The sequence below is a fragment of the Gopherus evgoodei genome, chromosome 9 (assembly GCF_007399415.2).
Source record: "Gopherus evgoodei ecotype Sinaloan lineage chromosome 9, rGopEvg1_v1.p, whole genome shotgun sequence".
Lineage (NCBI taxonomy): Eukaryota > Metazoa > Chordata > Testudines > Testudinidae > Gopherus > Gopherus evgoodei.
In genome coordinates, this window is record NC_044330.1 from 37,395,416 (window position 1) to 37,421,863 (window position 26,448).

The 26,448-nt window shown below is 43.5% G+C and overlaps 1 protein-coding gene across 4 annotated transcripts in view; it reads right to left on the bottom strand.

Annotated features, from left to right (window-relative positions):
• The window catches only part of LOC115657997 (guanylate cyclase soluble subunit beta-2-like), a 41,660-nt gene that overhangs the window by 2,877 nt on the left and 12,335 nt on the right, over positions 1–26,448 (bottom strand). For all 4 annotated transcript variants that reach the window (XM_030576447.1, XM_030576448.1, XM_030576449.1 and 1 more), the window contains 9 exons: positions 23,067–23,170; positions 20,303–20,519; positions 17,774–18,094; positions 16,874–17,022; positions 10,340–10,486; positions 9,915–10,069; positions 8,392–8,606; positions 8,184–8,306; positions 7,001–7,178 (listed from right to left, as the gene is read on the bottom strand). In XM_030576447.1, the coding sequence (XP_030432307.1) occupies positions 7,027–7,178; positions 8,184–8,306; positions 8,392–8,606; positions 9,915–10,069; positions 10,340–10,486; positions 16,874–17,022; positions 17,774–18,094; positions 20,303–20,519; positions 23,067–23,170 (1,583 nt within the window). In that variant the 3' untranslated portion in view covers positions 7,001–7,026. The remainder of the gene's footprint in view (positions 1–7,000; positions 7,179–8,183; positions 8,307–8,391; positions 8,607–9,914; positions 10,070–10,339; positions 10,487–16,873; positions 17,023–17,773; positions 18,095–20,302; positions 20,520–23,066; positions 23,171–26,448) is intronic.

Genomic DNA, 26,448 nt, shown 5'->3' on the forward strand with positions numbered 1-26,448 from the left:
CTTCCCTCCACCCAAAGTTGAAAAAATCCGGTTTCCTGATTGGTTCTCTGGTCAGGTGTTTCAGGTGAAAGAGACATTAACCCTTAGCTATCTGTTTATGACACGCCCCCCAAATTGCAGACAGTGGGGAAGCTCACTGGCGGCAATTTCCTTCTAGAACTTGAAAATAAACAGATTAATACAACACATGCACCTTTACATATACTACTAAGTATATAACTAACAGACTTTTACATTTTAAGAACACTTTTTAACTACTGGATTCTGGGAAACTCTCACGGGAGAGTGCATCAGCAACTTTGTTAGAAGCTCCTGTGATGTGTTGAATTTTAAAATCAAAATTTTGGAGAGCTAAACTCCAACGAAGAAGTTTCTTGTTGTTCCCCTTGGCAGTATGAAGCCACTTTAGTGCAGCATGGTCAGTTTGTAGTTGGAACCGCCGTCCCCAAACATATGGGCGTAGCTTTTCCAGGGCGTACACAATGGCATAGCATTCCTTTTCACTGACTGACCAGTGACTTTCCCTCTCAGACAGTTTCTTGCTGAGAAACACGACAGGATGGAAGTTGTGATCTGTTGCTTCCTGCATGAGCACTGCTCCTATACCACGCTCAGAAGCATCTGTGGTTACTAGGAATGGTTTGTCAAAATCCGGGGCCCTGAGTACAGGGTCAGACATGAGCGTTGCCTTAAGTTGGGTAAAGGCCTTTTGACACTGATCAGTCCACTTAACTGCATTTGGCTGGGTCTTTTTGGTTAGGTCGGTCAATGGGGCAGCGATTTGGCTGTAGTGTGGTACAAATCGCCTGTAGTATCCGGCCAAGCCTAAGAAGGATTGGACCTGTTTCTTTGACCTTGGGACAGGCCACTTTTGGATAGCATCCACCTTGGCCTGTAGGGGGTTTATGGTTCCTCGACCCACCTGGTGCCCCAGGTAAGTCACTCTGTTTTGGCCTATTTGACACTTTTTGGCCTTAACAGTTAGTCCTGCCTGCCTGATGCGCTCAAAGACCTTTTGCAGGTGGAGTAGGTGTTCGGGCCAGGAGTCTGAAAAAATGGCCACATCATCGAGGTAGGCAACTGCAAATTCTCCCAGTCCAGCTAGTAGACCGTCTACCAGCCTCTGGAAGGTGGCGGGTGCATTTCGAAGGCCGAAAGGAAGGACATTGAATTCATACACCCCCGTATGGGTGACGAATGCTGACCTCTCCTTGGCAGGTTCATCTAGCGGTACTTGCCAGTACCCCTTGGTTAAGTCTATGGTAGAGATGAACTGGGCACGTCCCAACTTTTCCAATAGCTCATCAGTACGTGGCATTGGATAGTTGTCCGGACGAGTTACAGCATTTAGCTTACGGTAGTCCACGCAAAAGCGTATTTCCCCATCTGGTTTGGGTACCAGAACCACTGGAGATGCCCATGCACTGGTAGATGGGCGGATTATACCCATCTGTAGCATGTTCTGGATCTCCCGTTCTATAGCAGCTTGGGCATGAGGAGACACCCGGTAGGGTGGGGTTCTGATTGGGTGAGCATTACCTGTATCAATGGAGTGGTATGCCCGTTTAGTCCGTCCTGGGGTGGCTGAGAACAATGGGGCGAAGCTAGTGCACAGCTCCTTAATTTGTTGCCGCTGCAGACATTCCAGGGTGGTTGAGAGGTTCACCTCTTCCACGCCACCGTCTTTTTTACCGTCGTAGTAGACACCGTCAGGCCACTCAGCATCATCTCCCTGGACTGTAAACTGACAAACCTGTAAGTTTCTGGAATAGAAAGGCTTGAGAGAATTAACATGGTACACTTTAGGCTTTAGGGAGGAATTGGGAAATGCTATTAGGTAGTTTACAGCTCCCAGGCGCTCTTGGACCGTGAATGGCCCTTCCCATGATGCTTCCATCTTATGGGCCTGTTGCGCCTTCAAGACCATAACCTGGTCTCCTACCTTGAAGGAACGTTCTCTGGCATGTCTGTCATACCAGGCCTTTTGCTCTTCTTGAGCATCCTTTAGGTTCTCTTTAGCAAGGGCTAAAGAGTGTCGGAGGGTGCTTTGTAGGTGGCTTACAAAGTCCAGAATGTTAGTTCCTGGAGAAGGCGTAAACCCCTCCCATTGCTGCTTCACCAACTGTAATGGCCCCTTAACCTCGTGACCATACACAAGTTCAAATGGTGAAAACCCTAAACTGGGATGTGGTACAGCCCTGTAGGCAAACAGCAACTGCTGCAACACTAGGTCCCAATTATTGGAGAATTCGTTGATGAATTTTCTTATCATGGCCCCCAAAGTTCCATTGAACCTTTCCACCAGGCCATTGGTTTGATGGTGGTACGGGGTGGCAACCAAGTGATTCACCCCATGAGTTTCCCACAGTTTTTCCATGGTCCCTGCCAGGAAATTAGACCCTGAATCTGTAAGGATGTCAGAGGGCCAACCTACCCTGGCAAAGATGTCTGTTAGGGCCAGGCACACAGTGTTAGCCCTGGTGTTGCTTAGAGCTACTGCTTCTGGCCATCGGGTAGCAAAGTCCACTAAAGTCAGTACGTACTGCTTTCCTCTGGGCGTCTTTTTTGGGAAAGGGCCCAGAATATCCACAGCTACTCGCTGAAATGGGACCTCAATTATGGGGAGTGGCTGGAGAGGGGCCTTGACCTGGTCTTGAGGCTTACCCACTCTTTGGCATACCTCACAAGACCGGACATACTTGGCAACATCCTTGCCCATCCCCTCCCAGTGGAAGGACTTCCCCAACCGATCCTTGGTTCTGTTCACCCCAGCATGGCCACTGGGATGATCATGGGCTAAGCTTAAGAGCTTCTCCCGGTACTTAGTTGGAACCACCAACTGTTTTTGCGGCTGCCATTCTTCCCGGTGTCCACCAGAAAGAATTTCCTTGTATAAAAGTCCTTGGTCTATAACAAACCGGGATCAATTAGAAGAGCTGAGAGGCGGAGGGGTGCTCCGTGCCGCCGCCCACGCTTTCTGAAGACTGTCATCTGCTTCCTGCTCAGCCTGGAACTGTTCCCTTGAGGCTGGGGTCACCAGTTCTTCCTCAGACTGTGGACTTGGGCTTGGTCCCTCTGGAAGCGATGTAGGTGATGGGGTTGTTTCCGTTGCTGGTGAACCGCTCTCCGCTGGTGCACCTGAGGGTATTTCAGGCTCTGGCTGAGCCTTTTGGGTATGGCTGTCTTTTGCTTCTGCCAGTTCTGGCTTGCTGGCGCCCTTTGGCGTTGAGTTTGAAGATGTGGTTGCACTTGCTGGTGCTGGTTGCTGTTCCAGTTCCGGGCCTGGGACTGGAGATGCTGTGGCTGTTTCAGTGGTAGGCATGGAATCCGGGTCCACTGCCTCTGTCTGGGTCTCTGGTAACACAGACGGGGCTTCTGTGGACGGTTCAGGAACAGGAATGGGTCTGGAAGCTTGCCTGGTTTGGCTACGGGTAACCATTCCCACTCTCTTGGCCCGCCTGACCTGGTTGGCCAAGTCTTCCCCCAGTAGCATGGGGATAGGATAATTGTCATAGACTGCAAAAGTCCACATTCCTGACCAGCCTTTGTACTGGACAGGCAGTTGAGCTGTAGGCAAGTCTACAGCTTGTGACATGAAGGGGTAAATTGTAACTTTGGCCTTTGGGTTGATGAATTTGGGGTCAACGAAGGATTGGTGGATAGCTGACACTTGTGCCCCCGTGTCTCTCCACGCAGTAACCTTCTTTCCGCCCACTCTCAAATTTTCCCTTCGCTCCAAGGGTATTTGAGAGGCATCCGGGCCTGGGGATCTTTGGTGTGATGGTGGTGTAATGAATTGCACTCGCATGGTGTTCTTGGGACAGTTGGCCTTGATATGTCCCGGTTCATTACACTTAAAGCATCTTCCATCTGATGGGTCACTGGGCCGAGGTGAGTTACTGGAGACTGGTGAGGTTGAAGAGTAGGGTATCTGTGGCTTTACTTGGGTGGTATGGAGGGTCTTTGGCTGTCCTCGGTTGTAGGGTTTATGGTCCGTGTGCCCCCTGGGGTAATCGTTCCCCTTGACAGTAGCTTTTTTGCTTTCTGCCAGTTCCATCCATTTGGCTCCAATCTCCCCCGCCTCAGCGATAGTTTTGGGATTTCTATCTTGTATGTACCGTGTGATGTCTTCAGGAACACCATCCAAGAACTGCTCCATTTGTATGAGAAGGTTCACTTCTTCCAAGGTTTGAATGTTGTTTCCTGTTAACCAGGCCTCATAGTTTTTTGCAATGTAGTAGGCGTGTTTGGGAAATGACACCTCTGGTTTCCATTTTTGGGTTCTGAAGCGCCGACGGGCATGATCTGGGGTTATCCCCATCCTGTATCTGGCCTTGGTTTGAAAAAGTTTATAGTCATTCATTTGCGGCTTGGGCATTTCAGCTGCCACCTCTGCTAAACGTCCACTGAGGTGTGGCCTTAATTCTACCATGTACTGGTCTTCGGGGATGCTGTACCCAAGACAGGCTCTTTCAAAATTTTCCAAGAAGGCCTCGGTGTCATCACCTGCCTTGTAGGTGGGAAATTTCCTGTGCTGTGGAGCAATAATTGGCGCCGGGTTGTTAGGGTTGGCTGGCACATGCAGCCCAGCTTTTGCCAACTCCAGTTCATGTTTTCTCTGTTTTTCCTTCTCTTCATTCTCTTTTTGTTGTTTTTCCATTTCTCGGCGGTGGGCCGCCTCTCTTTCTCTCTCTCTTATTTCCATCTCTGCTTGTTTTATTTCCAGTTGTCGCCTGTGTTCAGCCTCTCTGAATTGGTCTTCGGCCTCCATTTTTGCCTTAGAAGTCATGGTTCCTGTTTTCTTGTGTTGGGGTGCCCTCCGGTGTTTATCCTTTGAACTGCAGGTTCTCTGTTGCCTCCTGAAGTCTGCCTAGCAACAGTGCTTTTTTCCCTTTTTCTCTCTAGCTAATGTTCAATGAAGGGAAACCAGAAAAACCACTTTATTTGCATGCATATAAGTGCTGGTACTTGCCTGCTAATGGGAGGGCTATTGCATGACAAAAGACCCTCAACAGTCTCTTGCTTAACATGCAAACCACAAACTGCTAGAGAGAGCAGAAAAAAAAAATTCTCTCTGGTTCCCTTTTAAAACCAAACTGTTTCTCTCTGCTAAAAAGCCCTTAGCAGAGAAAAGAAAAATATAATATTCCTACTGGCTTCTGGATTCTGTCTATATCCCACCGCTACCACCATGTTTTAACCTTATTCCCAGATTCTGGACCTTAGCGTCCAAAATTTGGGGGTTAGCATGAAAACCTCCAAGCTTAGTTACCAGCTTGGACCTGGTACTGCTGCCACCACCCAAAAAATTAGAGTGTTTTGGGGCACTCTGGTCCCACTGAAAAACCTTCCCTGGGGACCCCAAGACCCAAATCCCTTGAGTCTCACAACAAAGGGAAATAATCCTGTTTCCCTTCCCCCCTCCAGATGCTCCTGGAGAGATACCCAGACACAAGCTCTGTGAAACTACGCAGAGTGATTCCCCCTCTCCGTTCCCAATCCTGGAACAAAAGCACTTTCCTCTTCACCCCGAGGAAATGCCAAATCAGGCTAGCAATCCAACACACAGCTCTCCCCTTGATTTCTTCCTCCCACCAATTCCCTGGTGAGTACAGACTTAATTTCCCTGAAGTAAAGAAAAACTCCAACAGGTCTTAAAAGAAAACTTTATATAAAAAAGAAAGAAAAAATACAAATGTTCTCTCTGTATTAAGATGATACAACACAGGGTCAATTGCTTAAAAAAATATTGAATAAACAGCCTTATTCAAAAAGAACACAAATCAAAGCACTTCAGCACTTATATTCATGCAAATACCAAAGAAAAGAAACCATAGAACTTACTATCTGATCTTTTTGTCCTTACACTTAGAAACAGAAGACTAGAAAATAGAACTACTTCTCCAAAGCTCAGAGGAAACAGGCAGACAGACAAAAAGACCTCTTACACAAACTTCCCTCCACCCAAAGTTGAAAAAATCCGGTTTCCTGATTGGTTCTCTGGTCAGGTGTTTCAGGTGAAAGAGACATTAACCCTTAGCTATCTGTTTATGACAAGGGGGTAAATCATCTAGTTAGCCTGAATCTCATTTTCTGCATTAGGAAAGTGAAATTAAAGAACTGCTTGTCTGGAGCAAAGTCATGACCCATTGCTGGGCTCCAGATCTTTATTTATCTTGTTTAGGTGGGGAGGGATGCTCATAAATAAATGGAAATCCACTTATATCCCACTTAAAACCCTATTTAGAGGACTCAAGTGGTGCATAGACCTTGTACTGACCCTCTGCACAGGGGTTAACTGGGCTCAAAATGCTTTTATGTTCAGCAGTGTGTGTTTCCTTTCAAGATCTTCTAAGTGCAGCACAAATGCAGGTATGAAAACTGTAAACTGAGTTGTGTCCCATAAATACTAAAAAGCAAAAACCATCTTTATTTTGAAATGGAAATACTGATTGTATTAAATCCAAGTCCATCCCTGCTACCAGGACATGATATATCCCCCTGCAGAGAACATGTTGGTTATTAAACTGGTATCAAAGTTAGGATGTGGGCCAAACGCTGCTCACCTTGCTCGGGCAAGTAGTCAGTTCTATTGGAGTTAAGGCAGGTATCACTTCAGGGCATTTCTCTTTTATTATGAATGCTCATTAGAGCAGGGATGCCACTAGTCATGCGAGTCCATCCTTTCCTTTCTCAATGTACTTGGATCATTGGAAGGGAACCCAAGAACGTGAACACAATTGGTACACGGGGAAGGAGAGCTGGAGAAATATGGCACTTGCTGAGGAGCACCCCATGTCCAAGGCATCTTGTGTCATCTCATATTTATATATTAAAATTAAATTATGTAAACACCACAATAAAAAAAACCTGAGATCCTCCAGTGTTTTGTATTTTTTGCAAGCACTGAAGAAATGTAATTTTTACAAAACCCCTGTACTAATTTCTATACAAAATCAGTACCCAGATAGCAAAATGAAGTGGATTGTAATGTACTTACCCTGTTTAATTTTAAAAGTTAGCAACTTAAATTAAATTGCAAAAATTGGATCTGACATTTCTGCTCTGTGGTTCTTCAGGTGCTGGTTTGATTCTTTCCTGGCTGGGCAGATAAGAAGCACTGCCTGGCTGCTGGCCAGCATGGAGACGTCTGTAGCTTTCAACATCATGTGTTTTGCCTGTAAAGAAATGTTCCTCCTGTGTGAGTTCTTAATGACCACAGATGGATCAGTATGGCAGGTGTGTGGATGTTATATTCCTGGTTACACATGAGCAGAGAAGAAGTAAAGGGAAATGTATCTTTTTTTTAGTCCGTTTAAGAGCCATAAAATATTTTTGCTCTGTACGTAGGATTGCAGGATTAATCAAATCTGATATTCTGCTTCCAGCATTGGCCAGTACCTGCAGCTTCACAGGAATATGAACCTCCTCATAAAGCACCTGATAAACTGTGTGATGCTGTACATGAGGGAATAAATCCTTCCTAACCACAGGTGAGTGGCTTGTTCCTTAAGGCATAAGATTTGATTAACCTTACCACTCATAACCAAGAAAAACACCAACAAGCCAGTTTCCAGAGTTTAGGGAATGCACAACTGATGGGGGCACCAGATATGCAGAAGACTCCCATGTTTGAGGAATTAATCTTGAGTGTACTTGGGTCAAAAGAGACTGAGGAGATGGGGCCAACAGATAAAATTCCAGGAGGATGGGGTGGGATTCAGAGCTCCCTATCCTCTCTCTGGCAAGGGTGACTCTAGCACTCCCATGGAGCCCTTTTCTCTCTTGGTTTGGGTTAGCGGCTCCTCCTCCTCAGCTGGTGCAGTGAGAACGCCCTTTCCCACTTCACTCGGCTTTGACCACTGCACGGGATCCCAGAAACAACTTTACTGGGACCTTCAAAATATTAAAGATAATGGTAGTCATAATAGTCTCATTGTGAACTTCTTTCTCCCTAGCCGATCCCTGAAGCCTGGGATTACTGTGAAGATGGATATGGTCAGCCCCAAACAATGTGCAGGATGGTTAGCTTTAAGCAGCCACTGATGTGAGGAGTCCCATTGACATAATGCATCTGTATGTAAGCAATGACTGTTCACATGAGTAATATGATCAGTTTGCAGGATCAAGTCTCAAATGCTTTCTAACTCCACTATTTGAATATTCAGTAACAAAGAAAATACCTGTAAAATCCATAATTCTTTCTTGACTTCTTCCTGTGTAACTGACTTGTGTTTCTGTGGGGCTATCAACGTACTTCATTGCTATGGTTGGCGGCTGATCCTGGTCTGAATTGGGCTGCATAGCTGAGGGAAGATGGGAACAAACATTTAATTTAATTGGAATTAAAAGACTGTGGAAATAATTGGTTCTCTGTTGTGCCAACTCTACCTTGCTGACATGAACTTTGTATCATTTTGATCCTGGACTCATGAAAGGACTGAACAGATTCATGCTCAGAATCTGATTCCTTTATTGGGTTTCCCATGATCTCATTCTCAGTTGCAGTCCTGTTTCTAATCAGGAAATATGTATGCATTTTCCCTTTGCCCTTCACTTCAATCTCTCCTCTTTCAGTCATCTCAAAACTTTTGTCCTTTAGGCAACTAGAACAATAATAAAAATTACATTAAAAGGGGCTTATACAGAGCAAAAAATAACAGATTCTTAACCTTCTCCTCTCAGAATAGCATGGTGTATATCAGCAATTAAACTAAAACAGGTGGGGAGACCAGGGTAGTAGAGTTGTGATTCCCCACAAATAACTGAGAGAAGGATTTTGTTCTAAAACTGTTTTCTGTACTCAGAACAAGGCATGGTTTGCTTATGTATGTATACACAAAGGACCTCATCCAAAGCCCATTGAAGGCAATGAATTTAATCAACTTTGTCTCAGACTCTAATTAGGTTTAACAAAATCAAATTCTCGCTTGATATGTAAGGTTCTTATTGTCTATGAAGCTATGGTAAAATGTACATTAATTGTTGAGGTGGGATTCACCTGCCAATTAGAGCTTTATATAGAGCAGGTATAGGATGATATGCAATTGTCCATACCACAGGTTGGACTAATTCTTCTGCCCTTAGAGTGACCAGATGTCCTGATTTTATAGGGACAGTCCCAATTTTTGGTTCTTTTTCTTATATAGGCTCCTATTACCGCCCCCGCCCCCCATCCCCTGTCCCAATTTTTCACATTTGCTGTCTGGTCACCCTATCTGCCCTAATGTAGTTTAACTAAGTATTTCTGGTGGCAAACTTCATATATTACATATCAGAAATTATCATTATGCTTCAAACTTGGATGAACAGAGTTTAGTCCTTTATTTTTAGAAAACAGAGAGCAAAAACTAGGGAAAGGGGTCAATTAAGTGATTCTTAGGTGAACAAAAGCTCTGATTTTATGGACAATATGGAGGTGTGGTATAAAGGTTTTATTGGTATTGAGAAGTCCATATTCCTCATGGGTGGAAAAAATACAGTGGTTTATGTAGCTCATGCTAAATAAATCCCCAAAAAACTGTTATGTCACCAGTTATCAGGCTCAGTACAGGGATAAATTGATGAAATTCTATGGCTTATTTTGGCTCTGTAGGTGAGCCTAGATGATCTAATGAGCCTTTAAATCACACCATTATGTATTATGTATTCACATGAGATATGGAAAAGTATACTTGAAATGTTTTATTCTAAAATGTAGAATCAGAGTAATCTGTCTTTTTGCAGGGACCGTAAATTTCACTCTAATCTAATTGCCTCAAAATAATTTGGACAAATAAAATTGTTTTACAAGAACTGATTATTGTAATGAAGGATTAGTTAAAACTGAGTAAGTTATGGAAGACAGTGGGATTTACATCTAAAACGCAATGCACAATTTCCCAGCAAAACAGTAAAGAAGGAGCATTACTCACTAATAGGCAGTGGGGCTAAGGTGAATTTTACTTGGAACCCCATGGCTCTCCATCCGGGAAGCTATATTCACGGTGTCTCCAAACAAGCAGTAACGAGGCATCTTTTCTCCGACTACTCCAGCCAGGACAGGACCTGTGTGGATCCCAACTCTAATCTTTACAAAGACACAAAGAAACCCAGAATATCACCTATTTAGTGTCCGTTTAAAATGTTAACCAGCCATCTATCTATTAATGCTTATACAGTGAGACGCATCTCTGAAAAATCAGGCAGCTTATCAAGATGTGGCTCTAGGGACTTGCCCAAGGTCACAAAGAAACAAAACACAGCTCTGTTGAGTCCCAGACCAGTGCATTTACCACACAACAACCCTTTCACCCACACAGCCCATGGAAATATGTACATCTCTGTGGTATTGACTCACTTGGATAGGTTTTCCAGAAACCGGATTCTTCACTTCTTTGGCTGCTATGATTATTCCCAGGGCAAAGTTGGCAACTCGCTCAGCATGAGTAGATACAGGCACAGGGACACCTCCTACCACCATGTAGGCATCGCCTATTGTCTCCACCTTTAATATTTAGGGAAACACAGATGAGTATTCTAAATACTTCTAAGTCTGAGATTTTTTTTTCAGGGGTAGGGACTCTCTCTGCCTGCAGCTGCCCCATTTTCTCTTTGAGAGGTTGCTCTCAACTACTGAGAGGTCACAGTGGAGGGAACCCCCAGCCTTTTGTCTTCCCTGATTTCTACAAGGCTGATGTTGGGTCTGATGTGTCCCTTGGTTCTGCAGTGAGAAAGTTTCTGCCCCATCTCTGCCCCCTCAATCCTGGTTCTACAGAGGGCTCTTTGGGAGGCCTGAGGAAGTGGAGGAACAGTGCTGTGAAAGCATTCCCCTACGACTCAGGGTGGGAACATCCATGCACACCCCCACACATGAATCACTGAGGCAGCAGCTAGTCTAATGGATTTACTGAATGCTATTTATAGATGGTTTCCCTGTGGTTCTGGGGACAGAATAGGTCAACTGCTCCTCCTGCATCTCGTAAGATGCTACTAGGAGGGGGCTGCCTGGAGAGGGATGGGCTTTGCCAGGTTAGAAAATTGCCCAAGACACACCATATGATGAGCAAGTCAACCATTTTTGATCGCAGCCCAGGGTTAATAATGACTGTGCCATCCGTCTCCCACCAGGACAGACATGACAAGTATACTACTGGTGTAACCCAAACAAAGAGGATCCGTAGAAGGGATAACATCACCATAGTCACATGGAATGTAAGGACATTGAGACAAATAGGGAGGCTGAAAGAACTCACGTATGAAATGGAAAAATACACCTGGCACCTCCTAGGAATTTCTGAGGTCAGATGGAAGAACTCTGGAGAGGTACTAATGGAAGAAGGCTATGTATTCTTTTACAGTGGAAAGGACAAACATGTCAACAGCATAGGATTTCTTGTGCATAAAGATATAATGAATTCAGTATTAGGATGCCACCCAATGTCCAGAAGGCTTATTTCCATCTGTCTAAAGGCAGTACTGTTTAATATTACAGTGGTACAAGTATATGCCCTTACAACAAACTATAATGATGAGCAAATTGAAGATTTTTACAATCAGCTCCAAGACATCATAGATAAGGTGCACAAGAAATATATCCTGATTGTAGAGGGAGATTGGAATGCTAAAGTGGGTATTGACAAACAGGCAGATTGGCGAGATTATTGTGGCCCTTTCTGTAATGTGGTAACCAGTGAGAGAGAATTGACAAACTTTTGGAGTTTATCAGCTATAACAATCTGGTTCTTGCAAACACATTAGGAGCACATAAATTATCCAGATGATCAACATGGCATGCAGCTAATGGTCTATATCACAGCCAGATCAACTACATCATGGTGCAAAACTGATTTTGTTCTGAGAGTAACAGAGCTAAAACAAGGAGCTTCCCCGGTGCTGATATTGGAAGTGATCACAACCTTGTGATGCTAAATTTTTGGCTGCATCTAAGGAAAATCGTCATGCTAAAGTTCACCAGAACCAAGTTTGACTTAGAAAGACTCAAAGACTGAAACATTGCAGAATCATTCCAAGCAATGATCGGCAGAAAATTTGCCCTGCTGCTTGCTCTAGAGGAAGACGTAGAAACAATGACCAACAATTTCAACACTGTAACGAATGAGGCAGCAATGGACATGCTTGGGAAACACCATAAGAAGACAAAACCATGGGTCACAAATGAAATACTACATATGTATGACATTAGAAGAGAACTTAAGAGAGACAAGAACAGTATTGAGGGAGCTGATAAATACAGAGCAATTGGCAGAAAGATCAAGAAAGGAATGAAGGTGACCAAGGAGATATGGATTGAAAAACAATGCTCTAAAATTGAAGAGAGTATCAATAATAAAAATAGCAAATGAGCCTTCCTGGTTGTAAAAGATCTGATGAAGGAAAGATGGACCAAAGCTAACGCATTCAAGACAAAGGGAACAGTCTTACAGAAGAAAGGGATATCATCAACAGGTGGACAAACTACTGCTCTGATCTATACAACCACCAGACAAATGGAGATCCTAGCATCCTAGACAGCCCAGATTCAACAGAGGAGGGTGACTTTCCAATACTGCATGAAGAAGTGGAGACAGCTGTGAAATCACTCAAGAATGGAAAGGCCACAGGTATTGACAACATCCCAGCCGAAACTGATGAAATAGTATTATAGATGTACTCACCAAGATCTGCAACAAGATCTGGCAGACCAGTGAGTAGCGCTCCACGTGGACACAGTCACTAATCATCACTCTGCCAAAGAAAGGCAACCTGCAATTGTGTCAAAATTACTGGACCACAAGCTTAATTAGCCATCCCAGCAAAGTGATGTTGAAAATCATATTGAACAGATTGAAGCCACAAGCAGATAATATCATTGCTGAACAACAGACTGGCTTTCGTGCTGGAAGAAGTACTACAGAACAGATTTTCAACCTTCCTGTTCTATGTGAGAAGTACTTACAACACCAGCAGGACATCTACCACGTCTTTGTTGACTTCAAAAAGATGTTTGACAGAGTATGGCATGAAGCTCTCTGGGCAGCCATGAAGAAGTACAATGCTGGTTGTAAGCTTAATCTTATCATTAAACAACTGTACACCAAGGCCAGCAGTGCAGTTCTCGTCAAATGACAATAAGAGAGTGGTTTTGCAACACAGTTGAAGTTCAGCAAAGATGCCTTCTTTTGCCCACACTGTTCAACATCTACTTGGAGTGCATAATGACTGATGCCCTAGAAGATCACATATGCACAGTCAGCACTGGGGGCCAAACAATCTCAAATCTTCGGTTCACTGATGACATTGACAGCCTGGCAGGCAGCAAAGATGAACTTGCCAACCTTGTGAAATGATTGGATGAAACCCCCACAAAATACAGCATGGAAATCAGTACAGAGAAAACTAGTTGATGACAAACAAATGTGATGGGATCAGCTCACATATCACTGTCAGTGGACAAGAGCTGAAGACAGTGAAACAGTTCAAGTATTTGGAGGCAACCATCACTGATGAAGGATCCAAGGCAGAAATTCTGGCAAGACCTGCGCAAACAGCAGCAGCAGTGGCAAAGCTAAAGCCAATTTGGAGGAATATGAACATTTCCCTGGAATCCAAACTGAAACTGCTGCACACATCGGTCATTTCCATTTTTCTGTATGCGTGCGAGACATGGACCCTTATGCAGAACTTGAATGGAAAATACAGGTAGAAGAGATGAGATACTTCCATAAAATCCTGGGCATCTACTTCAACCAGGTCACTAAATGAAGAGGTTCGCAACATCATCATCCAATGCGCTGGGTCACATGAAGACCTCCTGACGAATGTGAAGAAGTGCAAGCTGAAGTAGTGCGGCCATGTAACAAGATCATCTGGCATATCCAAGATCATTCTCCAAAGGACAGTACAGGGGATGAGAAGAAGAGGTAGACAGAAGAGATGGATTGGCAACATAGTAGCAAGAGTGGAGAGGAATGGACTTCGCAGAGACTCAAGCACTGACACAATCATCAGGGGTGGAGACAATTGGTTGATTGCTCATCAGTAATGGTGTCCAAACGACCAATGCGGTTATCGAAGTGATGACAATTCATACATGGCTGGCTAATTCACAAATTGGGTTTTAAAAGGATATTTTAGGGAAAAATGTAAGTTAGGGGCTATTCTTCAGTGACAATTACTATTAAACTTGTCAAATGATAGTTCAGAAAAACTATCCAAATGTTAGGAATATATTAAAATGCAGTGTGAAGCAGGCTGTGTGGTGCTGGTCTGTCCTAACCTTCCTTACAAAAGGACCAGGTTGTCTTCAAGCAACCTACTGCAACCTAGGGATTTCCTCATAATCTCTATTATAGGCAAAGTCAGTAGTCTTTACTCAGGCATAGATCCCATTGTAGTGAGTGGAAGTTGTGCCTAAGAAAGTGCTTTGGGATTTGGCCCTGGAAAGAGATTATGCAGAGCCCTTGCCAGGAATATAAAAAGGTTGCTTGAACCACAGAAATCTCAAAAGTATTAAATTCATTGTACAAAGCCATTATGCTGTGAAGAAATTCTCTAAACAACTCTGAGGAGGTTTCAATATTTCATTCATTATCACTACATGAGTGATTAGCTTAAATTGGATTTACTGGTGGTTTTTTCTTGAAAGCAAGTAATATAGCAAGCACCAAATTCCTAATGAGTTCCCCATTAACATAACTACTTAAAACAATATAGTATGCTAGGCATGAAAACTATATAGCTATAGATAGTTCCCATCAAGGTAGTCCATTTAATGACAATGTCAGTTATTTTCTATAGTAAATAACAGCCAAAGTCACTAATGCAAATATATATTCTAATTATATTTATGCTGTGCCAAGAGATTTTCTTTAATTGGATTTATTCATAACTTCCGACATTTTTTAGCTGGGGCTAGGTAAGTGCCTTTGATCAGTTTCAATAATTCATTCCCTCCTGGGAACCTTGGAACTGTAACCTACTCTTCCCCAAAGCTCCCACATGTTTAACTGGGAGTTTTGCCTGAGTAAGGAATGAGTAAGGACTTCAAAATTTGGATGTACTTGTGTAGCTATTTGCAACTGTAGGGGGAGGGATATTCATTTCAGGCCAGATGTTCAGACTTCAGAATTCCATGGAGCTAAGCCGATTACGCCAGCCAAGATCTGACTAAGGAGAAAATACCCACATTCCGTTTGAATGAAAGTTTCATCTCTAAGATGTTAATTGGATCTAGCTCAGGGGTCGGCAACCTTTCAGAAGTGGTGTGCCGAGTCTTCATTTATTCACTCTAGTTTAAGGTTTCGTGTGCCAATAATACATTTTAACGTTTTCAGAAGGTCCCTTTCTATAAGTCTATAATATATAACTAAACTATTGTTGTATGTAAAGTAAATAAGGTTTTAAAAATGTTTAAGAAGCTTCATTTAAAATTAAATTAAAATGCAGCACCCCCCGGACTGGTGGCCAGGACCCAGGCAGTGTGAGTGCCACTGAAAATCAGCTTGCGTGTCCCCTTCGGCACCCGTGCCATAGGTTGCCTATCCCTGATCTAGCTGATAATGTTACTGCCAGAGAAAGAGGATATTTAAGAAGACACTGCAGCCCCCCCACAGCCACAGGGACAGCTTTGTCTGGACTGGTAGTGGCTCCTGGTGGGCAGGCCAGTGGAGCTCAGCTAAGTCATTGGCCCTTGTGCACCTGAGGGAGGGTATATAAACTCTGCCCTCCAGCCTGAGCCCAGGCCACTGAGTTCCTTGGGCTATTGTGAGCATTGCATCAGTTGCCTTTTTGGGGGCTGGGTGGGAATTTTTCCCTCACCACCAGGCTGGCCAGGGTGAGGTGAGATTTTTTGCCTTCCCCACAGCAACTCAGGGACCCAGTGGGGTAATGTTCAAGTGATCACAACTCAACAGGTGGCATGTATCCAGTCCAGGTACTCGTTCCATAGGGAACTGGTTCCCTGAGAAAGCAGAATTGGAAGACATTCCTTAAAGAAGCTGGGAAACAGGCCTGAGGCTCCCAACACCTGATACAGCCAAGAAATTACCCCCTTTTCCCAGCCCCTGTACTTTCATTAGAGGGGAGTGCAGTGGAGTCCCAGCAACAGGCTAGGACCAGCTGGGTGAGGGGGAGCTGATGGCAGCCCTCCACCAGGTAGAACCAATTAAGGAAGTATCCATGACTTGCACTGTATGAGTTACAGCCAGTTAGTTACCAGATGAGTTAAGTATAAAGTTGTGGCCTAATTAAGACACATCTCTTGCATTTTGTCTTTTTTTCTGCATGTCCAGGACAATGATCTAAGCCAGGTTGGGCATAAAGTGAACAATCCAAGCTATCCAAAATGGGCTACTCAACTAGTTTTACCACTTTGGACTGGTATCAGAAGGTGATATAATAAGTGTCCTATCACCTTGGGTTTATAGGTAGGCTTTTCTGGGGTAAAAAGAGATCAACTGTCCTTACCCCAGTGACGGCAAAATAAGGAGTGAGTAACTAAGGGGTACCAGGTCAAGGACAAGAGAGATTAAAATCTGCCACTCTGAATAGCTCCAAAAGGGGAATGGTGGGTTCAGAATGAGCTAAATGAAGTCAAGGAAATGAGGCAGGCCTGGTTCCACTCATGTTTGAATCTTTTTAGCACATTTAATTACAGTCTCTGCATGTTGGCTAGTTTTCATTACAAAACTGTGGAAAAAAAATAATTGCTTTAATTAAATATAGCAACATTGAAATAGCAGCAACGGTTATTAACAACTTACATTCCTCTAGCTTCCTGACCTCCTCCAAGGTCACCATAAACTCCAGTATTGCATGCTTTCCTGAAAACCTTTGCAATTCCCAAAAATTAGTTTAATGAAAATAGCTGCAGCCTTTGTAAATAAGTAATTACCTTGTAGACATCATGCACTGTGGTTAGTCTGTCAAATCGTAGATACATTGAATTTAACATGAGGACTATCTGAATAGGCTCACACTGGGTACAAATGTTGGTAAACGTCACAACATCACTGAACAATATGGTGCATTCTTTAAACTCTCCTGTGAACAGAAAGGTCTATGTTAGTACTCCTTCCATTTATAAATAATTCTGCCTGGACCAATCAGTAGTTGTGGCTACTATGCACACACGAGACTTGTTTGCTGAGATTGCTTTTCTCACCAAATTTTTAGCAAATAAGATGATTAATTTAAGATCCATATTGGTAAGGGAGGATCTGATTTAATAATGTATCAAATGTAAGAACAGCAGCACATCTTAGACAATCCAGGAAGCTGTCTACAGATGCTTAAGCACATGAGCCTGATTCAGCAAAGCACTTAAGCACATTCTTTACTCTATTCCTACTCCAGGCAGCACTTAAGCACATGCTTAACTTTAAGTTTGTGCTTAAGGCCCATTTACTTCAGTGGAATTTGCTTAAATGCTGTCCTAAATAAGAATAAAAATGCTTTCCTAAATCAGGCCAGTGCTGGGCTTACACATTTTTTTAGAGGAACAAAGCATTGTAGAGATACTCTATGGCCAATTTGTTCAATCTTTTTCCTATAGCTCTCCAGTCACCCTCACACCTCCCATCTTCTACATACATCAAAACAAAGCTTGCTTTATTGGTGCCACTCAGAGCACCAGTATTGTGCTTGCTGAATGGGCAGCCACCAGAAAGGGGGGTATCATTGAGGCTACATAGTTTGCACATCCCTGGAGCCAGCTCTGGGTAACAGCAGAGTTCCCAAATCTAATATTAAGGACAGGGCTGCTTTTTTAAATACATGTATCATATTCATTCACCTGCCTCAACTCGTTTCCCCTCTTTTAGCTGGTTGGCCACATGCTTTGGAAGCATGGCGTAGAGCAGAGCTTCTGTCTTTTTCTTCTCTTCCTCCAGGTGCTTTGAGAGTATCCGCAGTTCTTCTTTTTTCCTCTCCAGCTGGTTAGAGAGCTCCATCTCAGCCAGTCTTTGCTGGTTGAGAAGAATCAAATCCCTGGTAACATCATGAGGTGCTATGTCCGCAATGTGCATCTGTCTCTCTTCCAACTCATGCAAGGTGCGCAATAAAGGTGAGCAGAGATAGAGCATGCACTGCAGAGACTCCATCCAGATCATCTGGCCTGTTTAGAACAATTGGAAAAGAAAGTGAAAACTTTCAACAGCCTAGTTTTAATAGTATAGGATTCTTAGCCCTTAGGACAATGGCTTATCTTTAGGTGTATGTCACCTTGGGGACTGTAAGGGTTTGTCTGCACTGCAATTAGACACCTGCGGCTGGCCCATGCCAGCTGACTCAGGCTCTCACTGTGGGGCTCTTTAACAGCAGTGTAGATGTTTGGGCTCGGCTGGACCCTGGGCTCTAGGACCTTGCAAGGTGGGAAGGTCCCAGAGCCCAAGCTGCAGCCCGAGCTGGAACATCTGCACTGCATTTCAACAGCCCCACAGCCCGAGCCCCGTGAACCAGAGTCAGCTGGCATGGGCCAGCCGCAGGTGTCAAATTGCAGTGCAAACATACCCTCAGTTTCCTACACTTTCAGTCAGATTCCTAAGGATGCTGTGCTGTGCTGGGCAGGAAGCGGTGGCTTTTTGCAATCTCTAGAAGGTGCCTAAGCCTGACCCACTCTATCTTCTCTATAATAGAAACTACTCTCCTTCCTCACTCATTGCTTACAACATGCCTGTCAAAACTCCCATTGACTTCAGCAGAGCCTGGATTTTCACCCAGAAAGTCTATGGCAGAGTCAGGCATCGAACCTGTTTTTTTTTAAATCCAGTGTAAGGGAATATGACTACTTTTCCTATGAGAGTTTCTTTCCCTTTGACAATATGCCTTATATACGATATGTTTTTACTTCATCCGTGGGCACAGGAGAGAATTACTGAGTTTTAATGGTGATTTGCAAGGGGAAAAATTGAGTTCGTGCCCTTTTTTGCTTCTTTATGATATATAAAGAATGCCTGAAGGATAGGTAGATTTATTTTTTCTTTCTTTCTTTCTTTCTTTCTTTCTTTCTTTCTTTCTTAGAAATTCAGGTCTTATCTATTGTGTTTTTCTTGAGAAATTGTATGGACAACTGGAGAACTAAAAGATTTATGACATAACAGAAGCCACACAAATTAAATGTAAATAACTGGGAGGAAATGTAATTTTTACTCTAACTGTTTAGAACTCCTTATTTTGTTAACATTTTTTTACTCAATACACTTCTGAAACCTTCCAAAAGATCTCCAGCAAAACCAGGGAAGACCAGATTTGACATGCATGATACTTCTAAGACAAAACATGATAAAATAAAATTTTCAGGTGGCCTTTTTTATGTATTAAAGAAGCAAAGTAAGGGCACAAACACATTTTTCCTTTCCTTTTAAATATAAACTCTGTTGCAACTAAATGGACCAATCAGAGCACCACTCAATACCATTTTCTCTGAAGGAAAACCAATCAGATAAAGTGATTTCTTTGTCACTGTAATCTAAACTGTTCTGTATTTTTAAATAAAGGAGAAAGATAGAAATGAGAATCATATAGTATATGCTATTTATAGTATAAATGACTATAAACAAAAAGAAACTGACTAGATCACAGTGGGTGGGAGGGAGAGGGAGAGGGAGAGGGAGGAGCAGATCGGGGAGGCTGCCAGTGGGCAGGAGGTGCTGGAGGGAGGGAAGCTGGCTGCCAGTGTAATTTTTTACCCTATACCCTCACTATACAAATTGTTCCAGCTCCCCTGCAAGTGGTACTGACAGCAGAACTGAGTTCTCTGGGCCTGATCTTGCACACCCCAAACTGCCAATGAAGCAGATGGTCTTGGCTGCATGCTGGGGATATCCACCGGGACAAGTGGGAGGGACTATGTAGTGGCAGCAGAACTACTCTCCAGAGAGTGCCTCAACTTAATAGCTAAAATAGCTTCTATTTTATCATCCTACCGCATACACAACAAAGGAGAAGGACCAGAGGGTTTATGTAGGGAGCTACCTTCTCATTCTGCCCCCACTCACTGTCTGCCTTGCCCCAATAAGTCAGGAAGCCCCTAAAAGGATGAGTTCCATGCTTTGGGGTGAGCACTTCTATGCATCCCCAATACCCCAGCCTTCCACAAATGGAATCTTATTGGTTCTCTTGCCAGAGAACCCACCATACCTGCAGAGGGAGAGGCAGGATTTGTCCATGAGTGTATTAAAGTATCACTCATCTTTCCTATACTATACAAACAGCTGCCATTTATTTGTCTAATGCAGTGAGGGAGGAGAAATCAGCCAATTCAACTCTACTGTTGTTCTTGATTTAGCAAGAGCCATGTATGTTCATTGAAAAAATTAAGTACCTCTCAGCTCTAGCATTGGACGTTGTTTCCATGACTCTGGCATCATCTCTCTCCTAGTCCGGAAAACAAATTGACTGTTGATAAACTTCTGAACGCTAGAGATGGTGAATGTCACTTCTGGGTGCACGATACTGAAGTAATGATCCAGGCGAATGCCCATGGTCTGAAGGCCAGGGACAATCTTTTGAATGCTCACCCCAGCTTGCTTTATTCTGAGCTTTAAAACAACATGGGCCACAGGTTACATTTCATGTCCTCTTTGGGATCAGCTACCAGTCATCTGAACCATCACTTGCAATACATGATCACTATTTTCAAATGGACTTAGCTTCACACAGAGCCAGTCAACCGTCTCACCGCCCAAGTACATGGCTCATTTCTCTGCATTGCTTCTCTCTTATAGAATAACATAACATAGACTGTTAGCTTGGAACTAGGAAATAGTGTTATAATCATACAAGTGTCCTTGATATATATTGCTGATTCCAAACATTAATCTTCAGTGAAATACCAATTATATTCAAGTAATGAGTATGATCTTTGTTTTGCTTACACCAGTGTAAATCCCATGTAATTCAACCAATCCCAATGCAGCTTAAAACCAGTACAAATGAGAGGAGAATCAAGTCAATTTTCCATCAATGATATGCTGTAGAACATCAACGATTAGTAATGAGAAAGCATGGAGTGATGTTCAGTTCAGTTCTGCAACGTTACATAAATCATACTTTTTCTAAGATTCATTAAGCTCCTTCCTTGTCTCCCCACAATTGCCAGATCCCTAGGGTGTATAGCAATGTCATGGTGACTTTGGAGAAAAATTAGTTCTAACATTAAAGAGGATTATATTATGTTTGTTTCTACAATCTGCCATGCTATGATCTCTTTTCTGTTCCTTATATGGCCATGGTTTCATGATTTACGGCAGTGGTACCAGATTTAAGCTGTTTTCTGTGATTTTCAAACTCATTGTTATAATCTTAAGTTTTGTAAGGGACATTCAGCATTTGGGATGGGTGCTTCTAGAACCTTTAAAAAAGATATACTACTCATTATAGTTAAATACTATAATTACAAAAACAAATTAACAAGTCAGCCTTTGCCAGCAGCTACCGCAAAGGGAGATCTGAGAGAGTTCACAGTATTGACCTACACTCAGAAGAGAAAATAACTGTGGTGGCAAATACTAACTTTGTAATGGGCACCATTGACCTATGGTTACTTTCTTCAGGACATATCTTGTATCAGTTTTTAAGGGTTTGAGAGGTGTCTTTGAAACTGATGATAATATATGATCCTAATTTCAGCAGGGCCTGGGACTTTCTCCTCAACAAGCAATTCACTTTCTATGACTAAGTTAATTGCACCGCAGCTGAGGATCTGCCCCAGTTGATGGAAGCAAGACCTTATTCGGCACAAAGAATGTGGTTGCAGTGGAGTTGATAAGATGCCTTAACAGGCTTAAACCGCCTGATTTTCATTTACCTTTTACTACATTATGAAGTGAGTCCCATCAAAATTTTGAAACCTCTTTATCTAGCCCGGTTGCTGGAACACTTCCCATAAGTGGCTAATTTATTTGCTTTGCTTACCCACACTCACTCTTTCTCATCCATCCATCTCCTGTGTGAAGCCAACATTCTCTGCAGAGCATGAGAGTAGGAAGTTGAGGAGCTTGCCAGGGACCAAGCAAATCTGGGAGAGTTCCCCAGCACTTAATTGCTGCAGTCAGTGGGAAGGCAGAAGCTGTCATACCAGTCCCCTTGTGGCAATAAGTTTGTGAAAGAGAAATGGCTCAGAGTCCTGCCACTAGGAATGAAAAGAAACTGGGTTCCTCTTCCCAGAGGAGGGAGTGGTGTGCCAGTCACATGGCTGTGTGTCTGGATTTTCCTAGAAGAGGAACCCTTTGCTGCATGCAGAGTCTCAATGATCAGCCAGCTGCATGCAGAGTCTCAATGATCCCCAACTCCCAATCCCCTGCTCACCCACAGAAGTCATTGGGTGAGCAGGGGATTGTGAGTGGGGGATATAAAAGGGAAGCCAGATGCAAGTGCTGGGCTGTCAGGGGAGAAATCACTTTGCTAGGGAGTCCAGGAGATGGGGGAACAATCCAATGCTGTTGGAGAATCCAGGAAATGAATGTGTTTGATGATTGAGCGACTGAGAATGATGTACTTTGTTAGCATGTATGCAGCCACTTCACGCTCAGAAATCTCAGTGAACCCCCTTGCAATGTGGGAGACCCCACTTCAAGTTTCCCTCTGATTGACGAGAAGAAGGGATTTGATCAGGTATCTGCCATCTTTCAGCACTAACCACAGGGCCATGGGATAATCTGATGTGGGGCTCCCTCAATCTCTCCTACTGAAGTTATTCCACTGTAGTTAAATAATTAAATATTAACTGAGTCAGAGAGAAAGTGAAAATCACTCCATAGCCAAGTGGTTAGTGCAACAGGTGAGCCCTGGGCTAATGGTTATAAGGAGGTTCTCCCTGCCACCCTGGCCATTTTGTGTGGAACTAGATGGCCTCTGAGCACATCTACTGGATCAGGCCACCCACAAGAGTTAGATAGAGGGAAGCCTATCTTATCACAGCTCATGGATCGCTAGCATAGATGGGCACCTACCTCTATGAGTGGGATGGGGCTTAGGATTCACCCCTGTCATTGCTCAGCATAGCATCACAATGCCTAAATCCTTTTGTGAACCTGGGCCTATATGGCTTGTGTGTGTAAAACTTACTTACCAGGTGCTTGCCTTACCTCTTCATCAAAAACAACATGGAAAGGAAGTCCATTGCAAAATGTTTTTGTATCTATCCAGAGGGTTGTAGGATAAGCAGGATCAAATCCTCTCAGAAGTTTACCTGCAGTAAGATAAATCTGAAGCTTTCGATCATATTGTAGCTCAGAAAAATAATTAGCAGGATGATGTGAAATAATAAGGTAAATCAATATAAATAACATGTGAGTATAGATATATGCAAATTCTAGGTGTGGCACACTGTAGGTAAATATAAAGCAGCTCATCCATTTCAATTTTATCTGGATGAGAAAATTTAGGTTTTTAAACCCCGAAAAATATGAATCTTTATATGTGTGAAATTATGCAGAAAATAGATAGGTAGCAGTGGGACTCTATGAATATTTCAGATACTATTGCAATTGCCATTGCGATATTCACACCAAAGGGTATATAACAAAGGTGTTCAATATAGTCTGACAGCTTCTTATGAACACTCATAGTGGCAAGGTTTAGGGACACAGTTTGCTGTCCCTTATGTGCAGAAATCTGGTCCAAGAAATGGAGAACAAAAGGAGTGTGTGTGAAACATTCCTTGAGCTTTTCCTGAAAGCAGTCGCTTTGTCTGTGGGAAGGTAGCAGCTTGCAACCAGAAAGGTGATGTTTTCATATTACATGCTGAGCACAAAGTATGTAGACTAAAATGTCAGATGTGCCTACATAAAACACGTGCTCAATCTTGTTGCTTTTCAACAGGTCTTAAGCACCTCAGTCACTTAGGATACATCTACATTATGATTAAACACCTGCGGCTGGCCCATGTCAGCTGACTCAGACTTGTGGGGCTTGGGCTGAGTTGCTGTTTAATTGTGGTGTAGATGTTCGGGATCGGGGTGCAGCTACCCATCTATTTTCTACATGAAGGTAAATCTCCAATGCACTTAAACAGCCCCTGGAGCTGTGGGTGTTTAATTGCAGTGTAGGTGTGTATCTTTTAGGCAGTTTTGACTATTTTACCCATATAACAATAAACAATCTCTGAAAATGGGAAATGCATGATTATTACTGCATGGTTTATAGCTAAGCATTCTCCAGTAACCCGTAACTATTAGACTGCTGATTATTTCAAGTGATCTATTTTGAAATGTCTGTCATTAGGAGCAGAGGAACAAAGGTAGCACGTTCTTAGGTGACTATGGAGAGAAGGGGGCTAGATTAAGAATTCAAGGCCTAATTTTCAGAAGAATTGAGGTTCTGCAGCTTTAGCTGAAGTCAGTGGGAGCTCAGCATCTTTGAAAATCAGATCCTTGGTAACTCCCAACAGTTGATGAGCTGTTACAAATTAACACAACGAATCAAATTCTTTGATTTTTAACATGCAGTCCTACTTCAAAAAGCGATGAATGGCAATTTTGTACTCCGCAGACCTGTATTTAGAGTCATATAGGTTGATGCTAGATTCAGACATAAGTTTTCACTCCTATTACCCCTATTGAACCAAAACAACTATGGAAAAGTGAACTGGATTCTAATCCTTGTGGATGACCAACAGAATTCAATCAGCTACCCTTGAGAGAACCTGCTGTACCTGTTGATACACAGGTGTCACTTAGGGCATTAATCAGACAGCATTATACCCTCTGCTACAGCTCACAGCGCCAATACAGTTGATGATGTTTGAAAAGGAAATAACCCAGTTTCAGATCTCAGGCTGAGCTCGCAAGGCTGGCAGCTAGAAAATCTTCTTTATTATTTTATTTTGTTGTTTGTAAACTGAGACTACTTTATCTGGAAATCATTGAGAGTCTTTAAACATGAAACTCCACGATGCTGTTTTTACAGAAGCACTTTCAGGGCATGGCTACACGTGCAGATGTAGAGCACTGTGAGTTAAACCAGCCCTCGGAGAGCACAGCAGGGAAAGCGTTGCAGTGTGTCCACAGTGTCAGCTGCAAGCACACTGGCATGGCACTTGCAGCGACATTGCGAATGGTGCATTATGGGCAGCTATCCCACAGATCACCTCTTCCCATTCTGGCGCTGTGGCTTGTGGGAAGGGGTAAGGGAGTGCGAGGCATTCTGGGTTCTGTCCCAATGCCCTGTGATGCATCGCTTCACATCCCAGCAATCCCTGTGCTTCCATCCACATTTGGCACCATCTTTCAACGTTTTTGTACTGCAGGTTCTGTCTTCCCTTTCAGTCTGCAAGAACGGATCCTGAAGTGCTGAGGAATATGTTGATGGATCTCACCAGCACATCACGTTTGGCAGTCGAGTTACTCCTTAAGATCCAAAGTGACAGTGAGAAGTCCGACGATGATATCGACTCAAGTAATGCATATGACACGAGATTACTTGTGGCATTCATGGACATGCTCACCACTGTGGAACGTCACTTTTGGGCTTAGTAAGCAAACAGTGAGTGGTGGGATCACATCGTCCTGCAAGTCTGGGATGACGAGCAGTGGCTGCAGAACTTTCGGATCAGAAAAGCAGCTTTCATGGGTGATGATCTCGCCCCCATCCTGCGGCACAAGGACATGAGATTGAGAGCTGCCCTGCCAGTGGAGAAGTGGGTGGCTATTGCAATCTGGAAGCTGGCAACTCCAGACAGCTATCAATCGGTCACTAACCAGTTTGGAGTGGGAAAGTCGACCGCTGGAATCGTGTTGATGCAAGTTTGCAGGGCCATTAATCGCATCCTGCTCAGAAGAACCGTGACTCTGGGTAACATGCATGACATTGTGGCTAGCTTTGCACAAATGGGTTTCCCTAACTGGAGGGGCGACAGATGGCACACATATTCCAGTTCTGGCACCAGCCCACCTACCCTCCGAGTACATTAATTGGAAGGGGTATTTCTCAGTGGTTCAACAGGCACTTGTGGATCAACATGGGCATTTCATTGACATTAACGCAGGCTATCCCGGAAAGGTGCATGACACATGCATCTTTCGGAACACTGGGCTGTTCAAGAAACTGCAAGCCGGGACTTTTTTCCCAGACCAGAATATCACCACAGAGGAAGTTGAAATGCCCATTGTGATCCTTGGAGACCCCGCTTACCCTTTAATGGTGTGGCTCATGAAACCCTAAACAGGGAGCCTTGACAGCAGCAAGGAGTGGTTCAACAACAGGCTCAGTCAGCGCAGAATGACTGTGGAGTGTGCTTTTGGCCATTTAAAGGGCCTCTGACACTCTCTGTATAGGAAGCTGGACCTGGCTAATGACTATCCCCACGGTTATATCCATGTGCTGTACCCTCCATAACATTTGTGAAGGGAAGAGCAAAAGATTCACTCAGGCATGGACCTCGGAAGTTCAACACCTGGAAGCTAAATTTGAACAGCCAGAGAGCAGGGCTATTAGAGGGGCCCAGCTTGGCGCTGCAAGGATTAGGGA